The sequence below is a fragment of the Choloepus didactylus genome, chromosome 8, assembly GCF_015220235.1.
Source record: "Choloepus didactylus isolate mChoDid1 chromosome 8, mChoDid1.pri, whole genome shotgun sequence".
NCBI classification, from domain to species: domain Eukaryota; kingdom Metazoa; phylum Chordata; class Mammalia; order Pilosa; family Megalonychidae; genus Choloepus; species Choloepus didactylus.
In genome coordinates, this window is record NC_051314.1 from 9,506,647 (window position 1) to 9,529,237 (window position 22,591).

General features: G+C 57.6%; 1 protein-coding gene across 7 annotated transcripts in view; it reads left to right on the forward strand.

The window, feature by feature from the left end:
• SCUBE1 (signal peptide, CUB domain and EGF like domain containing 1) overlaps window positions 1-22,591 on the forward strand; it is a 145,582-nt gene that overhangs the window by 65,845 nt on the left and 57,146 nt on the right. For 5 of the 7 annotated variants that reach the window (XM_037848437.1, XM_037848438.1, XM_037848440.1 and 2 more), the window contains 3 exons: window positions 5,110-5,235; window positions 9,273-9,389; window positions 11,933-12,022. In XM_037848437.1, coding sequence (XP_037704365.1) covers window positions 5,110-5,235; window positions 9,273-9,389; window positions 11,933-12,022 — 333 coding nt within the window. Of the gene's footprint in view, window positions 1-5,109; window positions 5,240-9,272; window positions 9,390-11,932; window positions 12,023-22,591 lie in introns of all 7 variants that reach the window. The other 2 variants (XM_037848443.1, XM_037848439.1) reach the window with 2 other exon arrangements.

Consider the following 22,591-nt stretch of genomic DNA (forward strand, 5'->3'; position numbering starts at 1 on the left):
CTGAAATCACATCTTGCTTCCCCTCAAAGTGGGGAAATAGGCAGGGCTTTCTGCTCATTTCCCATTGCCAGGCGAGGGAGCGGCTGTGCCCGGCCCAGGGGCTCCCAGGGGCAGACATAGTACCACAGCAGGGAGGCACTGGAGGAGAGTCCCACCAGCCCCTGGAAGCTTGCTCTGCCCAGGTTGGGGTTGGGGTCCAGAGTGGGAGGCCTGGCCCCTGCTCCTGAGGTGCTCACAGGCTGGCATTAGCAGAAACAGTCTGTGCCGGAGGAGTTGGGGTAGGGCCAGGGGCTGCTCCCCAGGCTGTGAGAGAGCAGAGGGGCAGTAGCCCCATCAAGTCCTTTCCAGTCTGGAGCCCAGGACCATTCTGGAACAGGAGCACTTTGCACTGAGCACCTCACATGTCCTTGGGTTCACGCTTTCACCTTTAAATCTCCACTTTGCCCCATGGCCTCAGCACTAGCTAGTCCCACCAATCCCCCCAAGAAGGGTCCAAGCTGGCTCTCCCGCCTGCTGGCCCACCTGCCCCTCAGGGCACCCCCCACCCACCCCCTTGAGAGGCAGCGGCTATGAAAGGCCCAGGTGGGGATTTGGAGGACAAGGGGTGAGGGGCTGAAGACCAAGAGGGTCATAAAGCATGGCTGCTTGGGATGCCTGGAGCCCTTTGGAATGGTTGGCTAGAGGGGTGACGGGGTCCGAGCGTGAGGCGCGGGCTGAGGAGCTAAGGCTCTGCCCACATTCTGCGCCCTGCTCGCTGCAGCCGGTGGAAGGTCAGGAGAGGAGCGGGCGGCTGTGGCTTTGTTGGCCCCATGCTTTGTTGAGGTGTCTGTTTGGAGAGCGTCAAGTTGGGGTGGCCTTGGAATTGGCCTTGAATTTTAATAAACTTTTAAGTCAGAGGGCAGTTGAGACTGACAGGTACCACTTGTTAAGCCAGCTCCATGCCAGGTTTCTAGTTCTGTTCAGCCCAGAAAGTGTCACTGGCGATCAGCCATCTGGGTCCCACCAGCTGTGCCCAGGGAGCTGGGGTGGGAAAGTCAGGCTGGGAGCCTGGGTCCAGGGTCCTCCCCCCACCGTCCATCTGGTCTGGACATCGTGCTCCCCATCACTGGGCCTCGTTTTCTCCCTCCATACAATGGATGGACAAGATGGTCTCCAGGGATCCGTCCAGGCCTGGCCTGTGATTCCTTCAGCCATGAATCTGGTTTTCTCTTGACCCACAGAAGCCAGTGTGGGGGGAGGGGGTACAATGGTTGCAGTTACCCCCGTGTCTACAGCTGGCAGGGAAACTGCAGTTACCAGCAGCAGAGGAAGCCGTGTTTGCCCTTTCAGAGTGGGTAGCTAGGGTTGATGGACACCCATCTCGGGGAGGAGGAACCTCGTCCCCCCACGCCCAGGCTGACCGAATTCACACCAGCCTCGGCTGGGCGAGGTGGGGACAGCACCCTCACCTCACCTGCACCACGTGGTGCGGGCCTGCCGCTGGGCAGGGGCAGAAGGCCAGGGGAGAGCCTGATGGGAAGAGAGCAGCCCTGTGCCTGGCAGAGACGAGCTGTTCCCTCCCTGCAGGGAGCACCGGCAGGGCCAGGGGTGCACCGTTCCTGGCTCCGGGATTCTGTTGCTTAGTGTCACGTTGACTTCGGACTGGAACACTCAGTTCCCCCAAGTAATCCAGCAAAACAATGATGACATCTTGGCTCATTGTCAAAGTCTCGATTCTCAAAAAGGAAGATCACCTGATGGCAAGTCTGGTTGGGGAGAAAATCGAGTGATTTCTAAAACTTAATACTCTGTCCAGTACCCAAGTTCAGGGCAGCCTCGGCTCCCCAGTGACAAATTGATGGTTGATGAAGATGATCAGGTCTTCTCCTGAGTCAGGATTCTTTGGCTGGGAATGGAAATTCAGTCTCCCTCTCTTCATCACAAATAAGCCCGGACAAAACGGGCCCGCGTGCTCGTCCTGGCTCAGGAAGAAGGCGCAGATGTGTTGACAATGTCGATTTCCCACAGCAGCTGGGGGCCAGTGCTGGGATATTAGCACAGGCAGTTGTGCAGGGAGACGTGGGGATACAGCCCAGGAGTCAGGAAGCTTGGTGGAACTGGTGGAGTCTGAAGCAGGCCTGGGAATCTGCTTATGGAAGAGGAAGGGAGGAGGAAGGAGAGACAAGGGGGCACTTTTGGGGTTCGGGCAGCAGGTGGTGTGGGCTTGTGGGCCCCAAGCGTATGTGTAGGAGGTGGCGGGAGGCAAGGCTGGGGAGAAGCTGGAGCATCAGTTCCTTGTGCTCTGTGGGCACAGGACCTCAGGAGCCTCAGGCGTGACAGTGGCCTGGGCTTCAGGCTCTCTGCAGACGGTGGCTATTCGTGATGGTCAGGGAGGCTGCCGCGTGGCCGTCCCCACAGGCCAGACCCTCGCTGGACAGGAGTCTCCCAGTGAGCCTGAGGAGAGAATGAATATATCTCGGGGGCCCCAGAGCTCCTCCTCTGAATGCTTCCCCTGGGTGGGGTTGCCCACTCCACCAGGCCTTGAGGTGCTGCACCGTCTCCTCATCCCCCACGAAGCACCAGTGCCCCACAGAAAGCTCTCATCTCAGGAATCAAAGCCGCCTGCACACCTGGCACATCCTGTGTGTGACATCCCTTAATTTGCACATCTTCTCTGTGAGGCAGAGATTATCATTCCCATTTTAATGACAAGGCTCAGAGAAGTGAAGTCATTTTCCTCAAGACACAGCGCCAGTAAGGAGGGGGTCCCTCTCGTCACCTGACTCTGTGGTGATCTTTTGAAGAAGGCAACATGCTGGAACCAGCTCACACCAGCTTGCCAGGGCTGACCCAGCTGTGCACATTTCCTCCCAGGCCATCTTCACTGACACCAGCCCGGGGGGAGTACTCACGCGGAGATGGGCAAACCTGCAAGTCAGCCCCCAACCCCAACCCTTACCAGCACCCCGCTCTTTCTCTCCCCCCGCACTCTGCACCTCATGGATTGATGCTCTCTTGAACTGAGCGAGAGCAGAGGGTTGGCTTCAAACCCGCAGCCACCTGTGCTCCACGAGTCGGTGGTTGGTTAGTGGGTTTCCCCTGCTTCCACCCAACAGTTTGATCTGAGTAAGTGAGGAAACCAGGACGAAGGGAAAACTAGAAACAGAGCAGGTGAAGCTGGGCTCAGGGTGCCGCGTGGGCGGCCTGCAGGCTTCATTCGTTTCCATTTTTGTGGTTGTGGCTTCATTTTAAGTTTAGACTTGTGTCTTTATTACAGCTGCCAGGCTTTTGTTTTTAAATGTGTGTCAATTCTCAGTTGCCCCAAGCCCACCTTACAGTGGATGGGGTTGAGATCGGGCTGGTCCTCATGTTAACCGCCAGCGAGCATGACGCCTGGGGGAAGGAAGCCCGCCTTGCCTGTGGGCCGTCTGCAGGTTCACTTCCTCCCTCCGAGGTGGGCTGCACTTCATAGCCCCAGGAAAGGGTCTCGCTTCTCCACCAGGCCCCTGGTGGGCGAGAGGTGGAAGCCAGGGCACAGAGCCAGCGTGTTGGCAGCCAGTGGCTCTCCCCTTTCATCTGCCTGTGGCCTCTTGATGGACTCGTGACCTACAACCTCTCACTTGACCCCTGACCCCATAAATTCTAGAAACTCCTCACAAATCACCAGAAAGATAAACATTAACTAGGATCAGCTGAAGGGGGTCTAAGCCACTCCAGGCAATGGAAGGGGGTCACCCAGTCTGCTCAGGGGTGGGTGGGCATATCCCAGGAAGCACGGGTGATGGAGGAGGGGGGCTGAAAGCCAAACTCCGGGGACCCTCCTCCCTGATCACCCAGGGCCCTTGGAGTGCATTTCAGCAGGACTCAGTGCGCTCCAAGCGAGCGGGGCCTGGAGCCTGGGCCTGGGGGCAGTAGGGCCCTAGCTCTGCACACACGCAAGGCCTGTGGGCCAGGGAGGGAGGAGAGATTCACAGGCAGAACCCGGGGCCAGGTCCTGTAGGTGCCCCTCTGCTCTCTGTGGGCCTTGGTGAGTGTCCTGGCCATGGTGCCGCTGTCCCTGAAGGGGGCAGGGCACCTGCCTCCGTGGAGGTTGAGGCCCAGACCACGTGCAGGGTGGTCCTTTCTGCCTGGGCTTTGGCACCCTCCTCGACAACTCGGAGCTGACAGGAGGAGGCGAGGGAGGCCAGCTTCTCACGAGGGCCAGGCTTCTGAGCCAGGCCCAGGAGGTCATGAGGGAAGGGCCTCTGGAGGAGAGTGGATAGGGGCGAGCCGCCAGACATAAGAAAGCTCCTGGAGAGGCATGGGGGGTGGGGGGCGATGTAGGGCAGTCTCCCCTTTCTGAATCCTCCCAGCCACCAGGGAGTCGGAGGAAAGGATAGCTGAAGCTGCAGCTTGGGAACATATTTGCTTTAAAAAGTTACATCTGCCAGCAACGGAAAGCCGGTGCTAAGATTAGGAATCCAATTGTGTGCGTGAGCATGGTCCCGGCTCCGGGAGGGCCCGGCCAGCCCAGGGACTAAGGTGTGCCCAGGCAGGGGGCACCAGGTTGTGCAGGGCTGTCCCCTTGGAGGTGGGGATTCTGGGGATGCAGGAGAGCACTGCACAGACCAGGTAAACATAGGGCCCCCATTTTAGTGGCTGGGCTGCTGCCTCTGGCTGCAAGCCCTGGAAACAGGCTGGTGTGTAGGTGCGGGTGCAGTGACCACCCCACTCCAGCCCCCTGACCATCCCTGCTCCTGTCCAGGTGCACATGAAGTCCCCCTGGAGACCACAGGTGCTGCCCAGCACCATCCTGTCAGTGCCACCCACACCAGCTCTAGTGGGGAAATTGCTTAAAGCCCTGACAACAAACAGTTCCTCAGATGAGACTTGTAACCTGACCCAGGGCAGGGGCTTTTCTCTCGTGGTTCCCGGGACGTCACTTGCAGGTGATCCGCAGAGGGAGACCCCACTCTGAGCCCAGGCACCTCGGCCATGGTTTTGCACAGGGATCCCCTACTGGGTGGTGGAGCGGGCTCCCCTGTGTGTGGGCCATGTGCACGATGACAGCCCACTGGCACTGATTGCAGCCTGCAGTGTTCTCTTTCTCTCCCAGTCTCCAACCCCTCTGTTCTCTGTCTCTCTTCCCAGAGGGTATGAACTGCATGAACAAAGACCATGGCTGTGCCCACATCTGCCGGGAGACACCCAAAGGTGGGGTGGCCTGCGACTGCAGGCCCGGCTTTGACCTTGCCCAAAACCAGAAGGACTGCACACGTAGGTAGATGGAGGCAAATGGGTTAAACTTTCCCACGCGTCTCCTGCCGTTGCTTTGTATGGGGTCTGTCCAGGCCTGGGCATTGACTAGAGAGGGCTCTCGGTCCCTCGGGCGGAGAGAAGGGCAAGGCCCACCAAGGGGGCCTGGGGGAGGCCTGAGGGGCAGGGGCTCTGGCAGAGGTGTGGGGTCTTCCCTACCTAGCATAATACCCCTGAAGCAGCCTCAGGAGATAAGCTGGATCTTCTCTAGGGCCCTCTGTGATACCCTTGCCAGTGCTTATTGTATTTATCCCCATTCCTTTCTGTCCCCACCCTAAGAAAACGAGGCTCAGGACTCATGGTCCCTGACCCCGCAATGGCTGAGTTCTTTGCAGAAGGGGCAGCCCTGGCAACGGGATGGTGTGAACAAGGAAGGGGCCTGGTTCTGGGCAGTCCCAGCCCAGACTGTGCTGGGCCAGAACTCGCAGCCCAACCCCCACAAGGTTTACTGTAGGCCCTGAAAACGTAAATGGTGATATCCTGGGAGACCTGGGGGGTGGGAGGCCTGGGCCTGCCTGGAGGTCTGTTTGGGAAGTGTCTGCCTGCTGGGCTCAAGTGCAGCCTGGCCTCTCTGCGTGCTCACCTAGCTCCCCAGGGGGAGCCAGAGCCAGGAAACCAAGGAGGACAATGGCCAAACACACCCAGCTGGTCCTCAAAAGCTCTGCACCCAGTGCTGCCTCCCAGGAAGGGACTTGGTGGATATGGCCTCTCCTTACTGGGCAGTGGGGATGCCTAGATTGAGGTTACGTTGGCCTCGTGTCAGCAAAGAGCAGAGGAGGCCATTGTAAGCTCTTCCTGTCTCTGGTCAAAGATGAGCGCTTCATACCAAGGATGCAGAAAAATGGTGCAGAGGAGTCCAACTTCCACTCTCCCACAGAAAGTGGTCCTCGCTTAGCAACTGGAAATGGGAGACAGAGGCTGCCCAGGTCTCCATCCATCACTGTGGAGAAGACAGCAGGTCCACTTCAATCCATCGGCCTTAATCATTGCGATTCTCCCATTTGCTGTCCACTTTCCTTTGGGGTCTCTCGTCAGTCACCGGGGCCTTGGGGCCCATATGTGTCAGACACTGTCCCTGTGTCCAAGTTGTATGATTCACCCATTCTCCAAAGTGAACCTGCTTTCTTCTACTTCAGGCCTGGTCTGAGATGTGGGCCAGCCTCCCTCTTTGTTCCTGCTCTTTCCTATGGAATATCAAAGGTGAACTCAAAAAATCTGAGGGGGTTGCAGTAGAGTGGCCCCTGGGATTTGAAAACAGTGAGCTGTGCATGCTGTCACCAAGGGCTGGACCAGACAAGGTTGGTCTTGATTGGGAAGTGCCCACTCCTGCCCCAGGACCCCAGCCAGCCCCTCTCGTCTCTACCGGACAGATCCCTTTAGCTACAGAGATGCCCCCTGCTGCCTTACAACTTTCAGAACAGAAAATGAACAGCTCCAGCTTTCTCAGTACTCCCTGGTGGGCAACTGGAGTTTCCTCAAGTAAAAGGCCAAGGAGAAGGATATGTAGTGTTGACAGGCTGATAGCTTTGGCCAGAAGGAAACAGCCTTCCTTCACATAACAAGATCAGTCACACGCCCGCAGCTCTGGGCCAGACACTGTGCTAGGCGCTGCCGGGAGGGCTAGGGCGGTCTGGCATGGGAATGGCTGGGGACAGCTCTCTCCATCATTCTGTCACTATGTGTGGAATGAGCACTGCAGAAGAGTTTGATAGAGACCCTGTGCTGCTGAGCTGACCTGATCCAAGAGGAGGCAGGCTCTGAGCAGCTGGTACCATACCCTTCCCCTCCCATCCTGCTCTCCAACCCCACCCTAACCGGATGTGGGTCAGAGAAGAGCTACCCCTTGCCCAGAGCAGGTGCTGGTTTAAGAAACAGCAGACCCACCCTGTCCACTCTGTGGCTGGATATTGCCAAGGTGTTTCAAGCCTGTGCTTTGCCTTACGTCATTTCCAAGGCCAAGAGGGCTGCCTCTCCGGGCCTGCCACACTGGGACTGAAGAGCTGGCTGCCCAGGCGGTCAGCTGTGGTTCCTCCTATGGGGTTGATGTAGCAGGGTTCACTTGAGGGTAACTCAGCCTTAGACTTTCCCTATAGCCCTTGAAGTCACTTGATATCCAGGAAATTCCTGGACCTTGAGTTGGATTGGGGGCGGATCAAGGCCTGGCTTAGCCTGCATCTCTGGGCTCCTGGGATCACAGAGGTCTGCAGCAAATTCTCTCTCATCCACTAAGAGCCCAGGACCACACTCCAGGGCTGGAGGGGTTTTTCTCCATCCTTCTCTGAGCACATGCACCCCTGTGTCTTCCTGGAGCTCAGGGCTCAAGTATCAACGTGAATAAGCTTTAGGCTTTCCAGGTGCTCATAGGCTTGGCTCCTAGAGATCTGTGAGACGCCCAAGCATCTGAGGGCCCTGAGCGTAGGTGGCCTTCCCGAGTTGCCTAGGACTGGCCTGTGTCCAGGAAGACCATTCCCCCTTAAAGCCACTGTTCAGGGCTCTGCCCATCTACAAGAATCTGGAGCCATGAAGAACCATCTGCAGTGTTCTTGCCAGCTTCTCCCTAGTTCCCCCTCTGCCCACTCTGAAATGGGGCTTTTCTCAGTCCCAGAAAGGTACATGGTTTTCAGCCAAGGTGGTGGCTCTGCCAGTCTCTCACCCTTCATCTGAGAGTTGCACCCCCAGTCGAGCTAAGCTGCAGAGCTCGGGAACTCTTGGCTTCCCCAGGTCTCTCCCAGGCAGAGAGGAGCTGTCTCAGAGATGAGAGAGGAGGCCCCAAGGCTGGCAGGCTCCACCTCAGAGTATAAGAGAAGAGACCCTCGCTGCAGAGGGGCCAGAGTCCTCCGTGCTGGAAGCCCCCTTCGAGTTTCCTGAGACAGCTCTGCAGTCCATAGAATTTTACCCCTCGAAACTGGGTCGCTCCTTCAGATGGTCGTTGGTTCCCCGAGGAAGAGGGCACAGCCCACTGCGGCCAAGAAGTCTCCATGGCATTCTGGTGGCGAAAAGCAGTGGACCTGAGAAAGCAGCTGCAGAATTCAGTTCTGACACGTTTGGAGTTCTTCAGTGGGGAGGCACCCCTGAACGGCTCCCCTCCAGAGGCAGCCAGGCCTAGGGGCCCATCCGTCAGGTGTCACAAGCCCAGACCCCCTGGCCACAGCTGGGGTTTTGCCAAGTACTTTAAGAGTATAGATGGACATTGGGACAAATGATTGAAGTGTCCAAAAGGACATGCCGTCTGCAAGCCCTGGGGTTCATGTGTATAGGGACAAGAGGCCTAAATAAAACCCAGAAAGCAGGGCTCTCCGAGGCCTGAGGCCACCTCCGCCTCATCTGACCTCATCGTGGAAGGCGATGACGTGTTGTCTTTTAAATGAACTTGAATGTGTGACTTCTGCTACTTCAGACTGCCTCCTCTTGCCCAGCCCTCTTTTCAGCTGCCCCAGATTGTTGAAGTTGTGAAACATTTTGATAAAAGGGTTCCAGATCCTTCAGGACACAGGCATTGCACACTACAGAACATGTCTTATTTAGGTCATTTTAAAAACTGCTCCTCTGAAACCAGTTAAGTCGCCTGAGTTCTCTGTGTTTGAACACTGCTGAGCTCTTGGGGGATCAGGGCTTTGAGGGGCTGGAGCCTGAGCCAGCTGCTAGGACTCGGAGGGGGTGACTCTTCAAGGACTAAGGAAATGCCTGTCTCCTCCTCCAATGCCCCGCACCCCTTCAACACTGTCTGCAGGCATCAGCTGTATGCCCGCTCTGTTCAAACCCCACAGGACCCAAAGTCCATCCTCCATCCCAGTTCCCTTCCAAGACCCTGGAGAGGCTGAAATCCAGGGAAATGCATGTCCGTTGTCCAGCAAGACCCAGTGATTCTGGCCACTGATGATCTTATGCCTCCACTTTCCTCCCACACCCCCTAAATGAAACAGCCAACACCGACAAAACTAATCGTTTCTATTGTCATTCTGTTTATGCCCACGTACGTACACTTGGGGCCTAACTAGTAACCTGTAACTATGGAAACGGAGGCTGCCAGCACAGCTGTGAGGACACAGACACAGGCCCCACGTGTGGCTGCCACCAGAAGTACGCTCTCCACTCGGACGGTCGGACCTGCATCGGTAAGTGGACACCTCGGCCGTGTAGCACCCTGTGCCCCCTGCCCCCTGTGCCATTGGCCCTGAGTTCTTCTGGCACCCTGCCATCTCCCAGTGCCCAAAAAGGAAGCGTAAGGATTGTGAGAAAAGGACCATCCAGGGGAATGTGGGGGTCAGCTGGCACCCATGGGAGACACTTCCTAAGGAGACCTCGCCCAGCCATCCGAGCCCAGGCTCCTCTGCTCCGGGCTTCCCGGCCTCACCCCAGCTTGGGGAGCCCCAGGCGGAGGCGCAGGTCGTCTCTGGTGAGGGGAGAATGTCCCTAGGGAGACCATCTTCTGTTGCTGAAGCTGTGCCATTCCTTCCCCTATCGTGGAAAACAGCTGCCAGCTCCACTCAATCAATCAGCCTAGGGCCGCCCATAGTTACGTGGGCTGTCCTCAGCGGTCTGGAAAACCCAGAGTTTTCTCAGAAAACTCTCTGAGGTCTTCACTGTCTACAGTACAGATGGATGGTGTGCATGAGGCGTGGGGTTGGGTGGTTTTAACCACCCTGCATTCCCGAGCTCTCAGGAGCACACAGAATGTCCATTCTTCTTGGGGACGGCCCCTGCCACCACCTCCTTTCACCTCCTGTCACAGGAACTCTTGGTTTAGTCTTGGTCACCTCCTTCCTCCTGACATAGATTTCCAAGATGAAGCTTGAATATTTATTATTTCCTGCCATGATCACTAGTGGGTCCCCCCCCCCACTCAAAAATAGCAGCGAAGTTTTAACTGAGAAAAAGAGGGATTTCAAAGTTGGCATCCAGCAGTTCACCCTCTTTTCTCTCTTCAGTGTTGACAAGCTTTAGAAACCAAAACAAGTTAATTATGTTTATTTAACAAACAAACAAGAAAAAGCCACTTCTTATTATAGACTCAGAAGATGTTTCTGGAGGCACCTTCAAGTAGCAGAAAATGGGTTGCTAAGCAGGCAGCAGCCCAAGGGCAGGGGAGCCCAGGGCCCTTGAGGGTCTGCTCCCTGGTGTCTGGGGGAGTTGAGGGTGTCCTGCATCCCGGGGTGCGCAGCAGGGGCTGCTGCCTGCAGTGGACCCCCTTCTTCTGTGTGCTCTCACTGAGACAGCGTGTATTTCATTTTATCTCATCCCTCCTGCTTTTCTGCTGATGGTCCCTGATTGCCTGTCTTGTCTGATAACTGACATTCATATGCATTATTTTCAGAGCCAAATGCCAATCCAAACCAATCAAAACAGTCAAAAAAATTATTAGAGACCAGTGTCTCTGTTGCAGCCTGATCCATCTAGAACTCGCCTCCCTGCCTTTCCCTGTGCTGTCCTGCCCGGTAGTGTCTCCTGGGCCCCGCCCGGCCTCCCTCCTGTTTCTGTCCCCTTGCGGCCCCCCGGTGTTTGCCATCTCCAGCGGAGCACACCCTGCCACCCACTGGATGAGAGCAAACAGCCGCGGCCACCTGGCCCCTTGTCTAACACATCTTGTCTTTGTCCACCTGACTCATCCTTTTTTATTTTGACTTTTTAATGTCTGCTGCATGTGACGGTCCCTGGTGGGATCTGCTCTCTAAAGTAACTTCCCAAGCCCCCGCTTTCCCTCCCCCACCCCTTAGAGATCATTTTCTGTGGCCACCTGCTGCTGCTGCTGCTTCCACCTTGGCCGGATAAGGAAGCTGTCATCTGGCTTTGCTCGCTGTTCGTGGCTTTTCCCTCCTGGGAATGAATGTTTCCACACATTTCTGATTGAGCAAAGAACAAGAACTAGCCACTTCCTCCCCAGGGAGCACTCAGGGCAGCTGCAGGCCCACGCTGCCCGAGTGCTCCCTGGCCCACCCGGGCCGTCTCTCCCGCACGCTCCTAACACGACTGAGCCATCTCTGCTGCCCCGGGCTGAGCACCTGAGTGTGTAGCTCTGGCCCTCTATAGACAAGCAGGCAACCAGCGCTGCCCCTGTGGACCCTGTGGTCCTTCCTCTGTTCTGTTCGATTGGATTCATTGCTGTCGTTTTTGTCTGTCTGTCCCTCTGTGTGTTTTGTTCTTAATCTTGCACGAGTATTTGCTACACTTCCCCATCCTTGTGGAGGGTGTCTGCTGTGCCCAGGCACATCCATCACCGGACCTCGAGTCCCTGTCCCCTGTCCTGTGCCTGCCTGTCCAGCTTGAACCATGGGCATCTGTAACTGCTTGTGTTTCCCTAGGCACCTCAACAGTATTCTCTGCCTCTGTGACCCTCCACTAGTGGTGTTCTGTCCACTCTGACCCTCAGCCTCCTCCTCTGTTGGTTTGCAGATCTGCCCTGCATCCCACCCGTGTCCAGGTTCATTTCATGGCCATCCCTCCCTCCTGCCCTTCCCCTGCCCTCACCAGTCTCCACTCCCACCCTGAGCACAACCACCTTGGCATTTCCTGGGGTTAGCCCTTGGCGAGGACACCACGCTGGCCCGGCATGCTGTGTTGGCTTTGTCTGTGCCACGCCAAGAGGCGGACTGTCTTGGGCCATGGGAAGTGGGCTCTCATTAACCACCGGCTCCATGTTTGTCCCTTACTTGTGTTTTAGAGAAGGATGAGGCTGCAATTGAGCGCTCTCAGTTCAATGCCACGTCAGTAGCTGATGTGGACAAGCGGGTGAAACGGCGACTACTCATGGGTAACACTTTTCTTCCACTTCCTTTGTTGTACTTGCACTTTTGTTCCTGCGTGTGTGTGTATGTGTGTGTGTGATATATGCTGGCATGTGAGGTATCTAAGTGGGTGGGGGGCTGTAGGGTGTTAGGGTATGGGGTGCGAGTCTGTCCTAATGCAGAGGTGTGAGTGTGTGCTGCTATGTGGGGGTGTGCTAGTACGGGGTGCTGGTGTGGAGGTGTGAGTGCAGGGATTGTGTGTGCTATTGGTGTTCTAGTGCAGGGGTGTGTATTGCTTGGGGTGTGAGCATTGCTAGTGTGGGCTGTGAGTTCTGAGTGTGGGGTGTGTGGTGCATGGGCTAGAGCATGGGGTGTATGTATTATATGTATGCACTAGTACAGGGGGTGTGAGTACTCTCATGTGGGAGTATGTGCTAGTGTGGGGGGTGCCAGTCCCTGCAGTGTGTATAGGGTATGTGTGTGTGTAAGTCATGGGTGTGAGTGTGTGAAGTGTGTGCTAGGGCATGAGGTGTGTGTGCTCTGTGGGGTGTGAGTGCTAGTGCATGGGGTATATATGTGGTATGGCTGTGTGCTGGTGTGTGTAGGGTGTGTATGCTAAAGTGTGGGGGCGTGCACTAGTGCAGGGGGTGGGAATATTCTAGTGTAGGAGTGGGAGTGTGTGCTAGTGCATGGGATGTGCATACTAGTGCAGGGAATGTGTACTAGTGTTGGGTGTGTGTACTGGTGTGTGAGATGTGGATGTGTGTGGGGCATGAGTGTGTATTAGTGTGTGGGGTTTGAGGGAGTGTGCTAGTGTGGGGGGGAGTTATGACTGTGTGCTAGTGTGGGGGTGTGAGTGTGTGGGTTGTGGGTGCTGGTATGTAGGATGTGTGTGCCCAGTGCATGGGTGTGAGTGCGTGCGAATGTGTGAGGTGCGGGCGTGTAGGGTATGAGTGTGTGCGAGTGTGTGGGGGTGTGTCTGTGGCATGGGACGTGCCCATGCATGTGTGGGCACACATCATGTGTGAGTGTGGGGGTCTCCACTACAGATGTGAACTCACTTTTTCCTTTTAAAGTTTTTACCCTCCATCACACACATTTGTTTCTTTGTGTGTTTGTTTAGAGCAAAGAGCCCAGAGCCAGTGTCTAATGGCCCCGGCCTCCAAGGAGAGGCTGGCTGTAGACCCCCAGTTGCAGTAACGCCCACACTGGCAAGTGGGAGCCTGGGATCAGCCAGGCGGCACTGAGACGCAGAGGCAGAGCAGGCTCTAGCGTAGGGCAGGGGTGGCAGGCCGCGTGGTCCCTGTCAGTGTCCACCCTGAGAGAGAAGTCACCACCCAGCACCTCTTCTCAGGGAACAAAATCCATGTCCTAGATCTGTGGCTGCAGAGATCCCAAAGCCATCCTGTTCAACCTGCTCATTTGACAGCTGGGAAAATCGACCCCTAGGGAGGGGATGGACTATTGAGGTCACCTGGCAGGCTGGGTAGAAGCAGGGTTAGTGGGGAGCTGAGAAGCACCTTCTGACCCCACGGCTCCCCAGGCCCACTTTTCCACAGTGCCACCTTCACTGTCCCTTCATCCTCCAGGCCGGGATCAGACTGGCCTTGGGGGTCCGGGGATGTCAGCTGCACTCTGAGTACTTATGGCCTTATGCAGCCTGTCCAGGTGCTCGAGAGGCCCAGAAACATCCTGGGGCCCATTCATGACCCCCCATGACCACAGCTTCTCGTAGCATCTCAGAGGCCTGGTGGGGACCCCCCCGTGGGCAGTGAGAAGATAGAGGGGGACAAGAGGAGGGCTGCTCTCGGATGGAGAAGCCAGGCTGCCCCTCATCCATGCATGGTTCCAGGGCTCTGGGTGACACCAGCTCTGGGGCCCTCCTGAGCACAGCTCTTACGCATTTGGGGGCTGTGGGGTTTGTTGGTGTGTTCCCTATTTCTCAGAGAAGGAAACACCCATTGGGGTCCTCTGGCCTGCATAATTTAGCCTAGCTCAGAGGTCATGGCCATGTGGCCTGTCTCAAGTGTCAGGGTCTTGGGACCCTAGAGGTCAGAGCCAAAAGGGCCCTAAGAGGCTGCCCAGTGCCCTGGACCTCACGGGGCCTCCCAGGGCCCAGGTGTCCACAGAGGAAGGAGGAAGGAGGGCCAGGGGCTACGGGAGGGATGTGGCCTCTGTACTGGGAGGAGGCTCGAGTTCCCCACCCCGGTAGGTCGGCTGCCGGGGTGCTGTGACTCCTAAAGGCCCTGCCAGGGGTAGCCTGTCTTTCGGAAGAGAAAGAGTTCAGAGACCTCTCCCCTGGTCACAGAGGCAGACGGGACAAGCTCAGGCTGGAGGCCAGCTCGATGCCTGGCCTCTGGACAGGCTGTCTTGTTGCCCTGGGCATCTGGCTTGGCCTGGGAAGGTGTGAGCACCACCCTCCGGGAGGGCGTGAGCCTGAGCTGGGGACTAGAAAGGTGGCTGGAGGTGGGCAAGGGGCCTCGGGGTTGGCGGTGTCCCCGAGGCCATGCTCAGGTCCAGGAGCACCGGCTCCTTGGCCTTGCACACTAGGAGAGGGGGCCCACTGTCCGCAGCCAGAGGCAGGAAGATGCTGGTTGGTGGAAGAGGGCTGAGCTGGGCTGGCGTCAGGCAGGCGGTGGCAAGGTGGGTGGGTAGAAAGGGCCCTGGACTGGCTATTGAAAATGGGACTCAGTGGATAGTGGTCAGAGCCCGACCCTGGAGTGGCATCAGGGACGTCATGAGGCGGCCTTGGGACTGTGGCTCAGTCCTGCCTGGGTTTGGGGGCAGAGTTGGGAGATCAGATCAGTGACTCTGTGCTGGGCACCGGGGAGGGGAATGACGATTGGCCTCCCTGCCTTCCCCCTCTCTGGTTATTGCAACTCGCACCCTGCCCCTCAGTCTGTCCCGCCCCCCAGAACAGAAGAGACCCTCCCTCCTCTGTTTTCCCTACAGCATTTACCACAGGGGGCCAGGGGCCAGAGCCCCATAGGCCAGGCTGGGTAACCGGCCCCTGGCGCTCCATGGCAGGTCCATCCTGCAGCCCAAAACCTGGAGCACAGGTGAGCGTCCATCCTAAGGCTCCATCCTTGGCATTCCTCACGCATCTCCTTTAATCGCACCATGGGGTGAAGATGCAAGGATGTTACCCGACTTCAGGCCCTAACTAGGAGCCCCCAGTGAGTGCGGCTGCTCCTCGGCTGGTGTGAGGGAAGTGATCATCCCCACCCTGCCCTCTGCTGCTCCCAGCAAACTGGGGCATCACGTTCACAGGCAGGCTCCTGTGGAGAGGGGGAGAGTTGAGTCATTTGTCACTTCTGCCTGCGTCACGGCCTGTGGGAGGGCACAGGCAATAGGTCCGGTGGCTTCTGGGGCTGGAGGGCAACTTGAGTCCTGTCTTGGGTCGTGGCAGGGGAGTAGGGTGTGGGCAGAGGGGAAAGGGCTTCGTTGTAGGCCACTGCTCCGGCCCCTCTCCACGAGGGGCAAGAGATGAGTGCCCACCATGAGAGGAGATGGACAGCCAGACCGTGCTATCAGGACAGAAGCAGAACCGCTGCTGGGCAGACTCCAGGCCCCGGGCTCCCCCTCACCTGTGCAGCATGGCCCCGCCGCTCCCCTGCCAGCCCGGCCTGCGGGTGCTTTGTGGTGTGGATCAGGTTGGTTTCAGGAGCAGGTGGGAAAGAACCAGGGGAGAGGGCTCCCATTCCCTCCAACCAGTGCACAGGAGCTCAGGCTGAAGGCTCCCCATGTGGCTCCAGAAGCCCCCTCTGCTCCGTGGGGACACCCCCATCTTTTCATCTCCCCATGATGGCTGCATGCCAAGCAGCCTCACCCTGTGTGTCCTTTCCCACGCTCTCGTCTCCCCCAGTGGTTCCATGGCTCCATCCCATTCTGGCCAGTTGAGCCACCAGAGGCTGGGGAGGGTTGGGGGCCTCAGGGCCATACACCTCCTGGTTCCAGGCCGCAGGCTCTAATTGCTGTGTGCCCAAACGGATGCAGAGAGTTCAGATTTGATGCAATCTTACAGGCTTCTGACTCCAAATCTGTTCAAAACATGCTCTGCCCAGACTGCAGATGTCACTGCAATCCCTCAGGCGTTTGCATGGCCAAGAGCCAGGACAAAAGCAAAAAACGGGTCACAAAACAGGCAAACCACCCATCAGAGCCTCTCGATTCTGGCTTGGAACTGGCTGCTCCTGTTTCCCCAAGTTCTCACATTTTGACCACAAGTTCCCAAGTTTAGAAGGCATAAGTGGTTCAAACACGGCAGCAGACTCAACTGCGATGTCACTTACAGTGAGGCCCTCCTAGCTTTCATCTGTGTCCTCTGAGATTTCATCCCCTGGCAATGCTAGGGACCCAAAAAGGCTGTCTCTGTTAGAAACCAGGCAGGTGAGGCCATTGGGGCTCAGAGGGTGATGGGGTTTGCTCGAGAGACCCAGGACTGGGGCCGGGACTCCGGCTCCAGCGGGGAGGGTGGGCCAGCGGCAGCGGGACACAGTCATCAGCCGTAGAGAATGGCCCCGGATGGAAGGCCTCCGGGGAGCTGGGGGAGCGCTCTGTGGTGCCCCATCTTGGGGCTCTGCCCCATCCCTGGGGTTTTGCTGTGCCCCAGCGGTTGCTCTTTAGACTAATTACCTGCAGGCCCGGAACACAGGCTAAGAGCAGGATGCATTATGTTTACTTTAAAGAGGCCATTAAAATCGGTTAAAATCTTGGGGTTTGAAAGTTAAAAGTCATCAGTTTCAATTATCTGGCAAACGTACGTGTTGAAATATCTGAGTACCAGGGTGCAAAATCCAACTTTACCCAGGCCCCTGGAACCCCACTTCCAGCAAGATGGGTGAGTCACATTTGTCAGCTCCAGGTTTTAAATCCAGTACTTTTCCCAAAAGTATGTTTAACATAGATGGTGTACTCATTTTCTGTTGCTGCTGTAACAGATTACCACAATCTTTTAGTGGCTTCAGATGACCCAGATTTCTCATTTTACTGTCTAGAGGTCAGAAGTCCAATGTGGGTTTTACTCAGCCAAAACGAGGTGTTGGCAGGCTGCGTACCTTTTGGGAGGCTCTAAGATGAACCTGTTTCCTTGCCTTTTCCAACTGGTTGGGGGACCTTGACTCGTGCCCGTTCCTCAAAGCCAGCAGCTCGGCCTCTCCCTGTGCCCGCCTCCGTCTCACCTCCCTGCTCACCCACTTCCTCTGTCCCCACTTCCACCACTAAGCCCCCGTGGCTGCTAATCCTAATCCCACAGTCTATCCAGGAGAATCCCCTCACCCCAGGGCCTTGGACACATCCGTAGAGTCCCTTTTGCTGCATGAGTCACAGGTGCTGGGGATTAGGACAAGGGCATGTTTGGGGCTGTCATTCTGCCGAGCACAGATGGTTAAAACTTGGGCTCCGAGGAACACCGCGGTCACTGGGCTCCCCACTGCCCCCGCTGCCGGCCTCATCCCCAGGACCCTGTAGTGCCAGCCCGTGGCAGGAGTTCCCAAGTGCGGTGCTGAGAGGGAGTGGGCCTCTCCCCCAGCCCCAGCAGAGCACCCGCACCCTCTCCGGCCGTCACCATGCCTTCAGCTGCTCCTGGCTGTGCCCGTTTTCCTCACCAAGTCCGCTGTCACTGTAGTTTGGAGAGCTCTCGCCAGTGAATCTCCCACAACCCTGCGGGGGGGGGGGGGGCTGTGCACACTTTCCAGCTGAAGAAGGGGGTTGAGGAGTCAGCAAGCGCAGGGGCCTTGGTCAGGAGTGGGGAGACCTGCGGTGCGGACGTGCAGGCTCCGCAGCTGCTTCAGGCTTTAACCTGCCCTCTGAAGGGGCCTAGAGAGCAGATGTTATGGCCAGCCCCTTCCATAGCCCCCTGAGCCCAGGGGAGCAGAGGTGCCCTGTCCCCCGGGCACAGAGGCTGGAGGAAAGCCGGGCAGCCAACACGGTGCTGGTGGCCTTTAGCCGCAGCCTTCTCTGGGCCTGGCACTGTCCCGAGCATCCCTCAAACCTCACGGCCACCCTGAGAGTTGGTGCTAGAGGAATTCCCAACTCACAGATGAGGAGACTGAGGCCCAGAAAGGGGGCTAGGAATTCCTCTCCCTGACCCCATGGCAGCACCCACCCCATCTTCCCGCCCCTCTCAGCCTGGCCCTTCTCTTGCCCGTGCCCACCTTCTGTGCTTCCTCCTGGGGTCGGGAGCCGTCCTTGGCAGTGCTTGTGGAGAGCAGAGCAAGTGGGGATGCTGCCCTGAAGTGGTGGCTGGTCCCAGGGTCCCCTTGCTCCTTGCACGGACAGGACCCCTGAAGCCTGCCTGCCCACTCTGGCCTGCAGAGCAGCCTTCTCCATAGCATGGGGGCCTCCCCATCCCCAGGGCCCGTGGTCGGCAGGCACGGCAGGGGCATCTCCAGGAGGAGCCCCCAGCCCTGGGAGCAAGTAAGGGGTGGGCCAGGGAGAGGACGAGCTTTGGCCCTGGAGCCACATTCCTGGTTCCAGTTCTTTTCACCCCCCGGAAACTACGCTGGCTTGGGCTAGTTCCCTACCTTCTTTCTGAGCCTCTGTTCACTTTTCACTTTTCACTTTTCACAGGAGCAGGAGCCCAGCGAGTGGGAGCCAGGGGCTGAGATGGGGAGAGAGCAGGGTGATGCTCTCCCGCCGCGGTGAGGGAGTGTGACAGGAAACCCCAGGCTTAAACCTGGTCGTGGGGTTTTAGAGCACGCACAGCACAGCTCCAGCCGGGAGAACTGAGAACCGTGGGAGCCAAAGCCCGGGGCTATGAAAGGGTCTGCAACGGGGTGGGGAGGGCCGGGCCGAGGCCTGTGGCAGAGGCAGGACAGCAGGGGCTTGCAGTGGGGAGCGCGGGACGTGGGACGGGTGCGTCGTGGCCTGGCCGCACTTGGGGATGGTCCCCAAGGACCTTCGAGGTAGAGGCTGTTGTCTCCATCGCACAGTGGAGGGGCCTGGGTGCAGGGAGGCGAGAGACCACCCAAGGCCCCACGGCTCTAGAGGCCATGTCTGCGGGCTCCCCGGGTGCTTGGGGCTGGAGGCTGGGGGCTGGGGGTGGTCAGAAGCTGGGCACTGGGACCCCTGGTGTGCTCTGCACGTGCCCTGAGATGACCTCAGTCCATCCCTTTTTGGGCTGCAGAGTAGAAAAAGGATTCCCGGTCTCCTGCCTCCGGGAGCCGAACAAGGACATGATGGGAACATCCTCTGCTAGGGCTTCATCCACCAGACCCGACTAAAGCACCAAAGGGCGTGTCTCTGGCTTGCCCAGTACCCAGACTTTGCATAAAACACCATCGGGCTTGGGGCCTGGCCCTGCCGAGCCTTCCTATGACTCACCCTCCCCGCTGCCTGCCCTGCCCCAGACTCTGGGGACAGGAGTGTCCCCAACAGAGCCCCTGCCAGCACTGGGGCAGCAAGTCCCCCCAGGTCAGCGGCTCTCCTGACCGGTGGGCAATGGTTGCTGCCCAGCTTCCCGCTTGGGGCTGAGGGGCGATGACACTGCCAGCCAAGTCCCCTTGACCCCCACCCACTCCAGCCCTTAACCCTCACCTGCTGTCGAGTCACCTGAGACCCTCCCTCCTCACTGCCTTGCCCCAGGCCCCCCCATCAGACCCCAGCCCAGTTCCCCCTGCCTCCCGGCCCCTCGGCAGAGCAGCCAGAGCCTGCCTTCTTGGGCACAAACCACGACTGCCCCCCGCCTCCTGCCTTAATCTCGTTCCAGGTGCTTGTCCCTCATGATTTGTTCCAAGCAGAACCCCAAAGCCCTTCAAGATTTGACCTCAATGCTCTCTGCCACCGAATCAACCCCTGCCCCACCCCCATCTCCTGATGGCCAGGTGGTCCTTGTCCCTTTGCCAGCTGGGGACCCCAAATAGGCACTAGGCAGGGGAGTGACCTGTTTCTCCCTCAGGGAGCCTTCTGGCCCCTGCATGACATTGCCCACCCTCCTCCCCCATGCACCAACGTTGCCAGAGGCCCACCCAGCCCCGGGCATCCTTCCCCACCTTCTGTGGGGGGCGAGAGGGGCACTAGTGACCAGCAGACGGGCGAGACGGCTGTTCACAGCGTTGGTGGGAGTGGTGCCCAAGACCTTGGGGCTCTCTCTGCCATCCTGGGGTTGGCAGCCCTCAGGCCTTGCAGGTATGATACTCACCACCCTCAGAGGCCACGAGTGGAAGGTGCCACCAGGGGCTCATGGTGGCAGCTCAGTCCTTTGTCTAGCTGGAGTCTCAGGAGGGCCGGGTGTGCACACAGATGACCCTCCTGAGCCCCTCTGTTTCTGGGGGCTCTGTCGCCTGCCTGCTGGTTCCACACTGCCGCCCCTCCTTGTAGCCTCAGCCCCTCAAGCCCATCCTTGCCTCCCTGGTGCCGTCTCAAGCTGGACATGTTGATAACGTGAGTGATGGGCGGTGGCCGTAAACCACAGGGCTGACATTGACTATTCGCTAGGGAGCAGCCAACTGCTCCCAGCTTCCCAAGGGGGTGTTTCCTCGTCCAGCCCAAGGAAGCCGGGTTGCAGTCGGCCGTTCATCAAGCTGCACCTTTGCTTCAGGAACCACACGTTTGTTCTTAGAGCAGAGCTGCCTCCAGTGAGGGTTTTGCTGACAGTGACTCCTCACCCCAGTCTGTTATCCTGACCCAGGGGAAACCTCCTGGCTCTCACATCAGACCTGGTTCAGTTCCAGCTTCCGAGTCACTAACGGCGTCACTGAGCCACCTTGTCTCTGAGCCTGTTCTCGCATGTGAGGAAGGAGTCGTGGTCTCTGCTCTGAGGCAGGCTGTGGGCCCGTGGCTGGCATGTGGTGGGTGCCCAGTTGTGGTCTCTGCTCTGAGGCAGGCTGTGGGCCCGTGGCTGGCATGTGGCGGGTGCCCAGTTGTGGTCTCTGCTCTGAGGCAGGCTGTGGGCCCGTGGCTGGCATGTGGCGGGTGCCCAGTTGTGGTCTCTGCTCTGAGGCAGGCTGTGGGCCCGTGGCTGGCATGTGGCGGGTGCCCAGTTGTGGTCTCTGCTCTGAGGCAGGCTGTGGGCCCGTGGCTGGCATGTGGCGGGTGCCCAGTTGTGGTCTCTGCTCTGAGGCAGGCTGTGGGCCCGTGGCTGGCATGTGGCGGGTGCCCAGTTGTGGTCTCTGCTTCAAGGGCCATCTGGACTGCCTTTCCCCTCCTCCCTGGGGCTGTTAGCATTTTAACAGGGCACTTTGGAATGCCATTGAGGAATAAACCCTTGACGGTGGGGACGTGGCAGTGACGTGGGAACCCTGGGGCATCGGGACTGCCTGACAGTGTGACAGATCACACTGAGCCGTGACAGAGGGAGGTGGGGGAGCCAGCAGGGCTGCCAAGGCCCTCAGGGGCCTGCACCCGGGGGCCCTCCAGGGGGCCCGCACAGCTCCCGGCCAGAGTTCCAGGGAGAGCGGTGAACGAGCTCAGAGGCCCAGGCCTGCCTTGCCCACCCTGGGCGGGGGAGGGCCCCAGAGCTGGAGGCCCCCCTGGGCATGTGGAGATTTATTTTTTAATGCTTTTTTTTTAATTGTGAACTTTAATATAGAGACATAACAGTGATAACTCTCAAAGTACGATTTAACAAGTAGTTAGCAAATCTCAAAGAATGTCATGGGTCACAGTTCCACAACTTCAGCCATTTCCATCATTGTAAAATGTACATACAGAAAGGTGTTAACTCTCGATGTATGGCTCAACAAGCAGCTATATAGGTAATTTCAAAAACTGTTATGGGTTATAGTTCCAGTTTCAATTCTTTCTTTAATATGAAATGTCGGGAATATACAGAAAGGTGAAGACTTTCAAAGCACAACTCAATGAGCAGCTATAGAGCAAATTCCAAAAAATGTTATAGGCTACTCTTCCAGCGTGTCATTTTCCTCCTCCCAGCCGTTCCAACACCCCAGCATCTAAATATACATATATATATATATATATATACACACACACACTTATATAAAGTTTTAGTATTCATAGACCTTTATTAAATCTTGTTTGTTGCTACCCGTTCCTCTTGCTTAATCTCTTTCTCCATCTTCAGGGGTGTCTAGGCAGTGAGCACCCTAACCTGTTCATATTGAAAGGGGGTGTCGACATGATGGGGAAGGGGGCTGCATCTGTTTGTTCTTAAAGAGGCTGTTGCCTCTGGGTTTTAGGACTTGTCTGGCCTAGGAACACTGGTGGAGTTAAGTTCCTGAGAGTCTTTTATAGAATCTCAGGTAGGCACGTAGGTATTTTGGTACTACTCTGGGTTATTGCTTGGCATACTGTGGCCATTCGGGATGTCTAGCTGGAGCATGCGTCAGAGAAACCTCCCGGACAGACTGCTTGCGGAGCTTTGTGTGCATGGGCCGGCACTGCTCCCTTCTGCCCCAGGTTGCGTTGACCTTCCCTTGCTAGGGGATCCCGCGGGGATCCACCGACAGGCTTGCCGTTGAGCAGCTTCTGCCAGCGACGGGGCTGCCCCGTGGTTCAGACAAGGAAACGGGTCAGAGAGGGGAAGTGGCTGCATGCCCTCCCGCTCGTCCCGCTGCCCAGGGGGAGGCAGGCAGGCAGCACCGGGCCTGTGGGTGCTCGGTGAGCGTCGGCTGCAGGCAGGGCGTGTTTGTCTG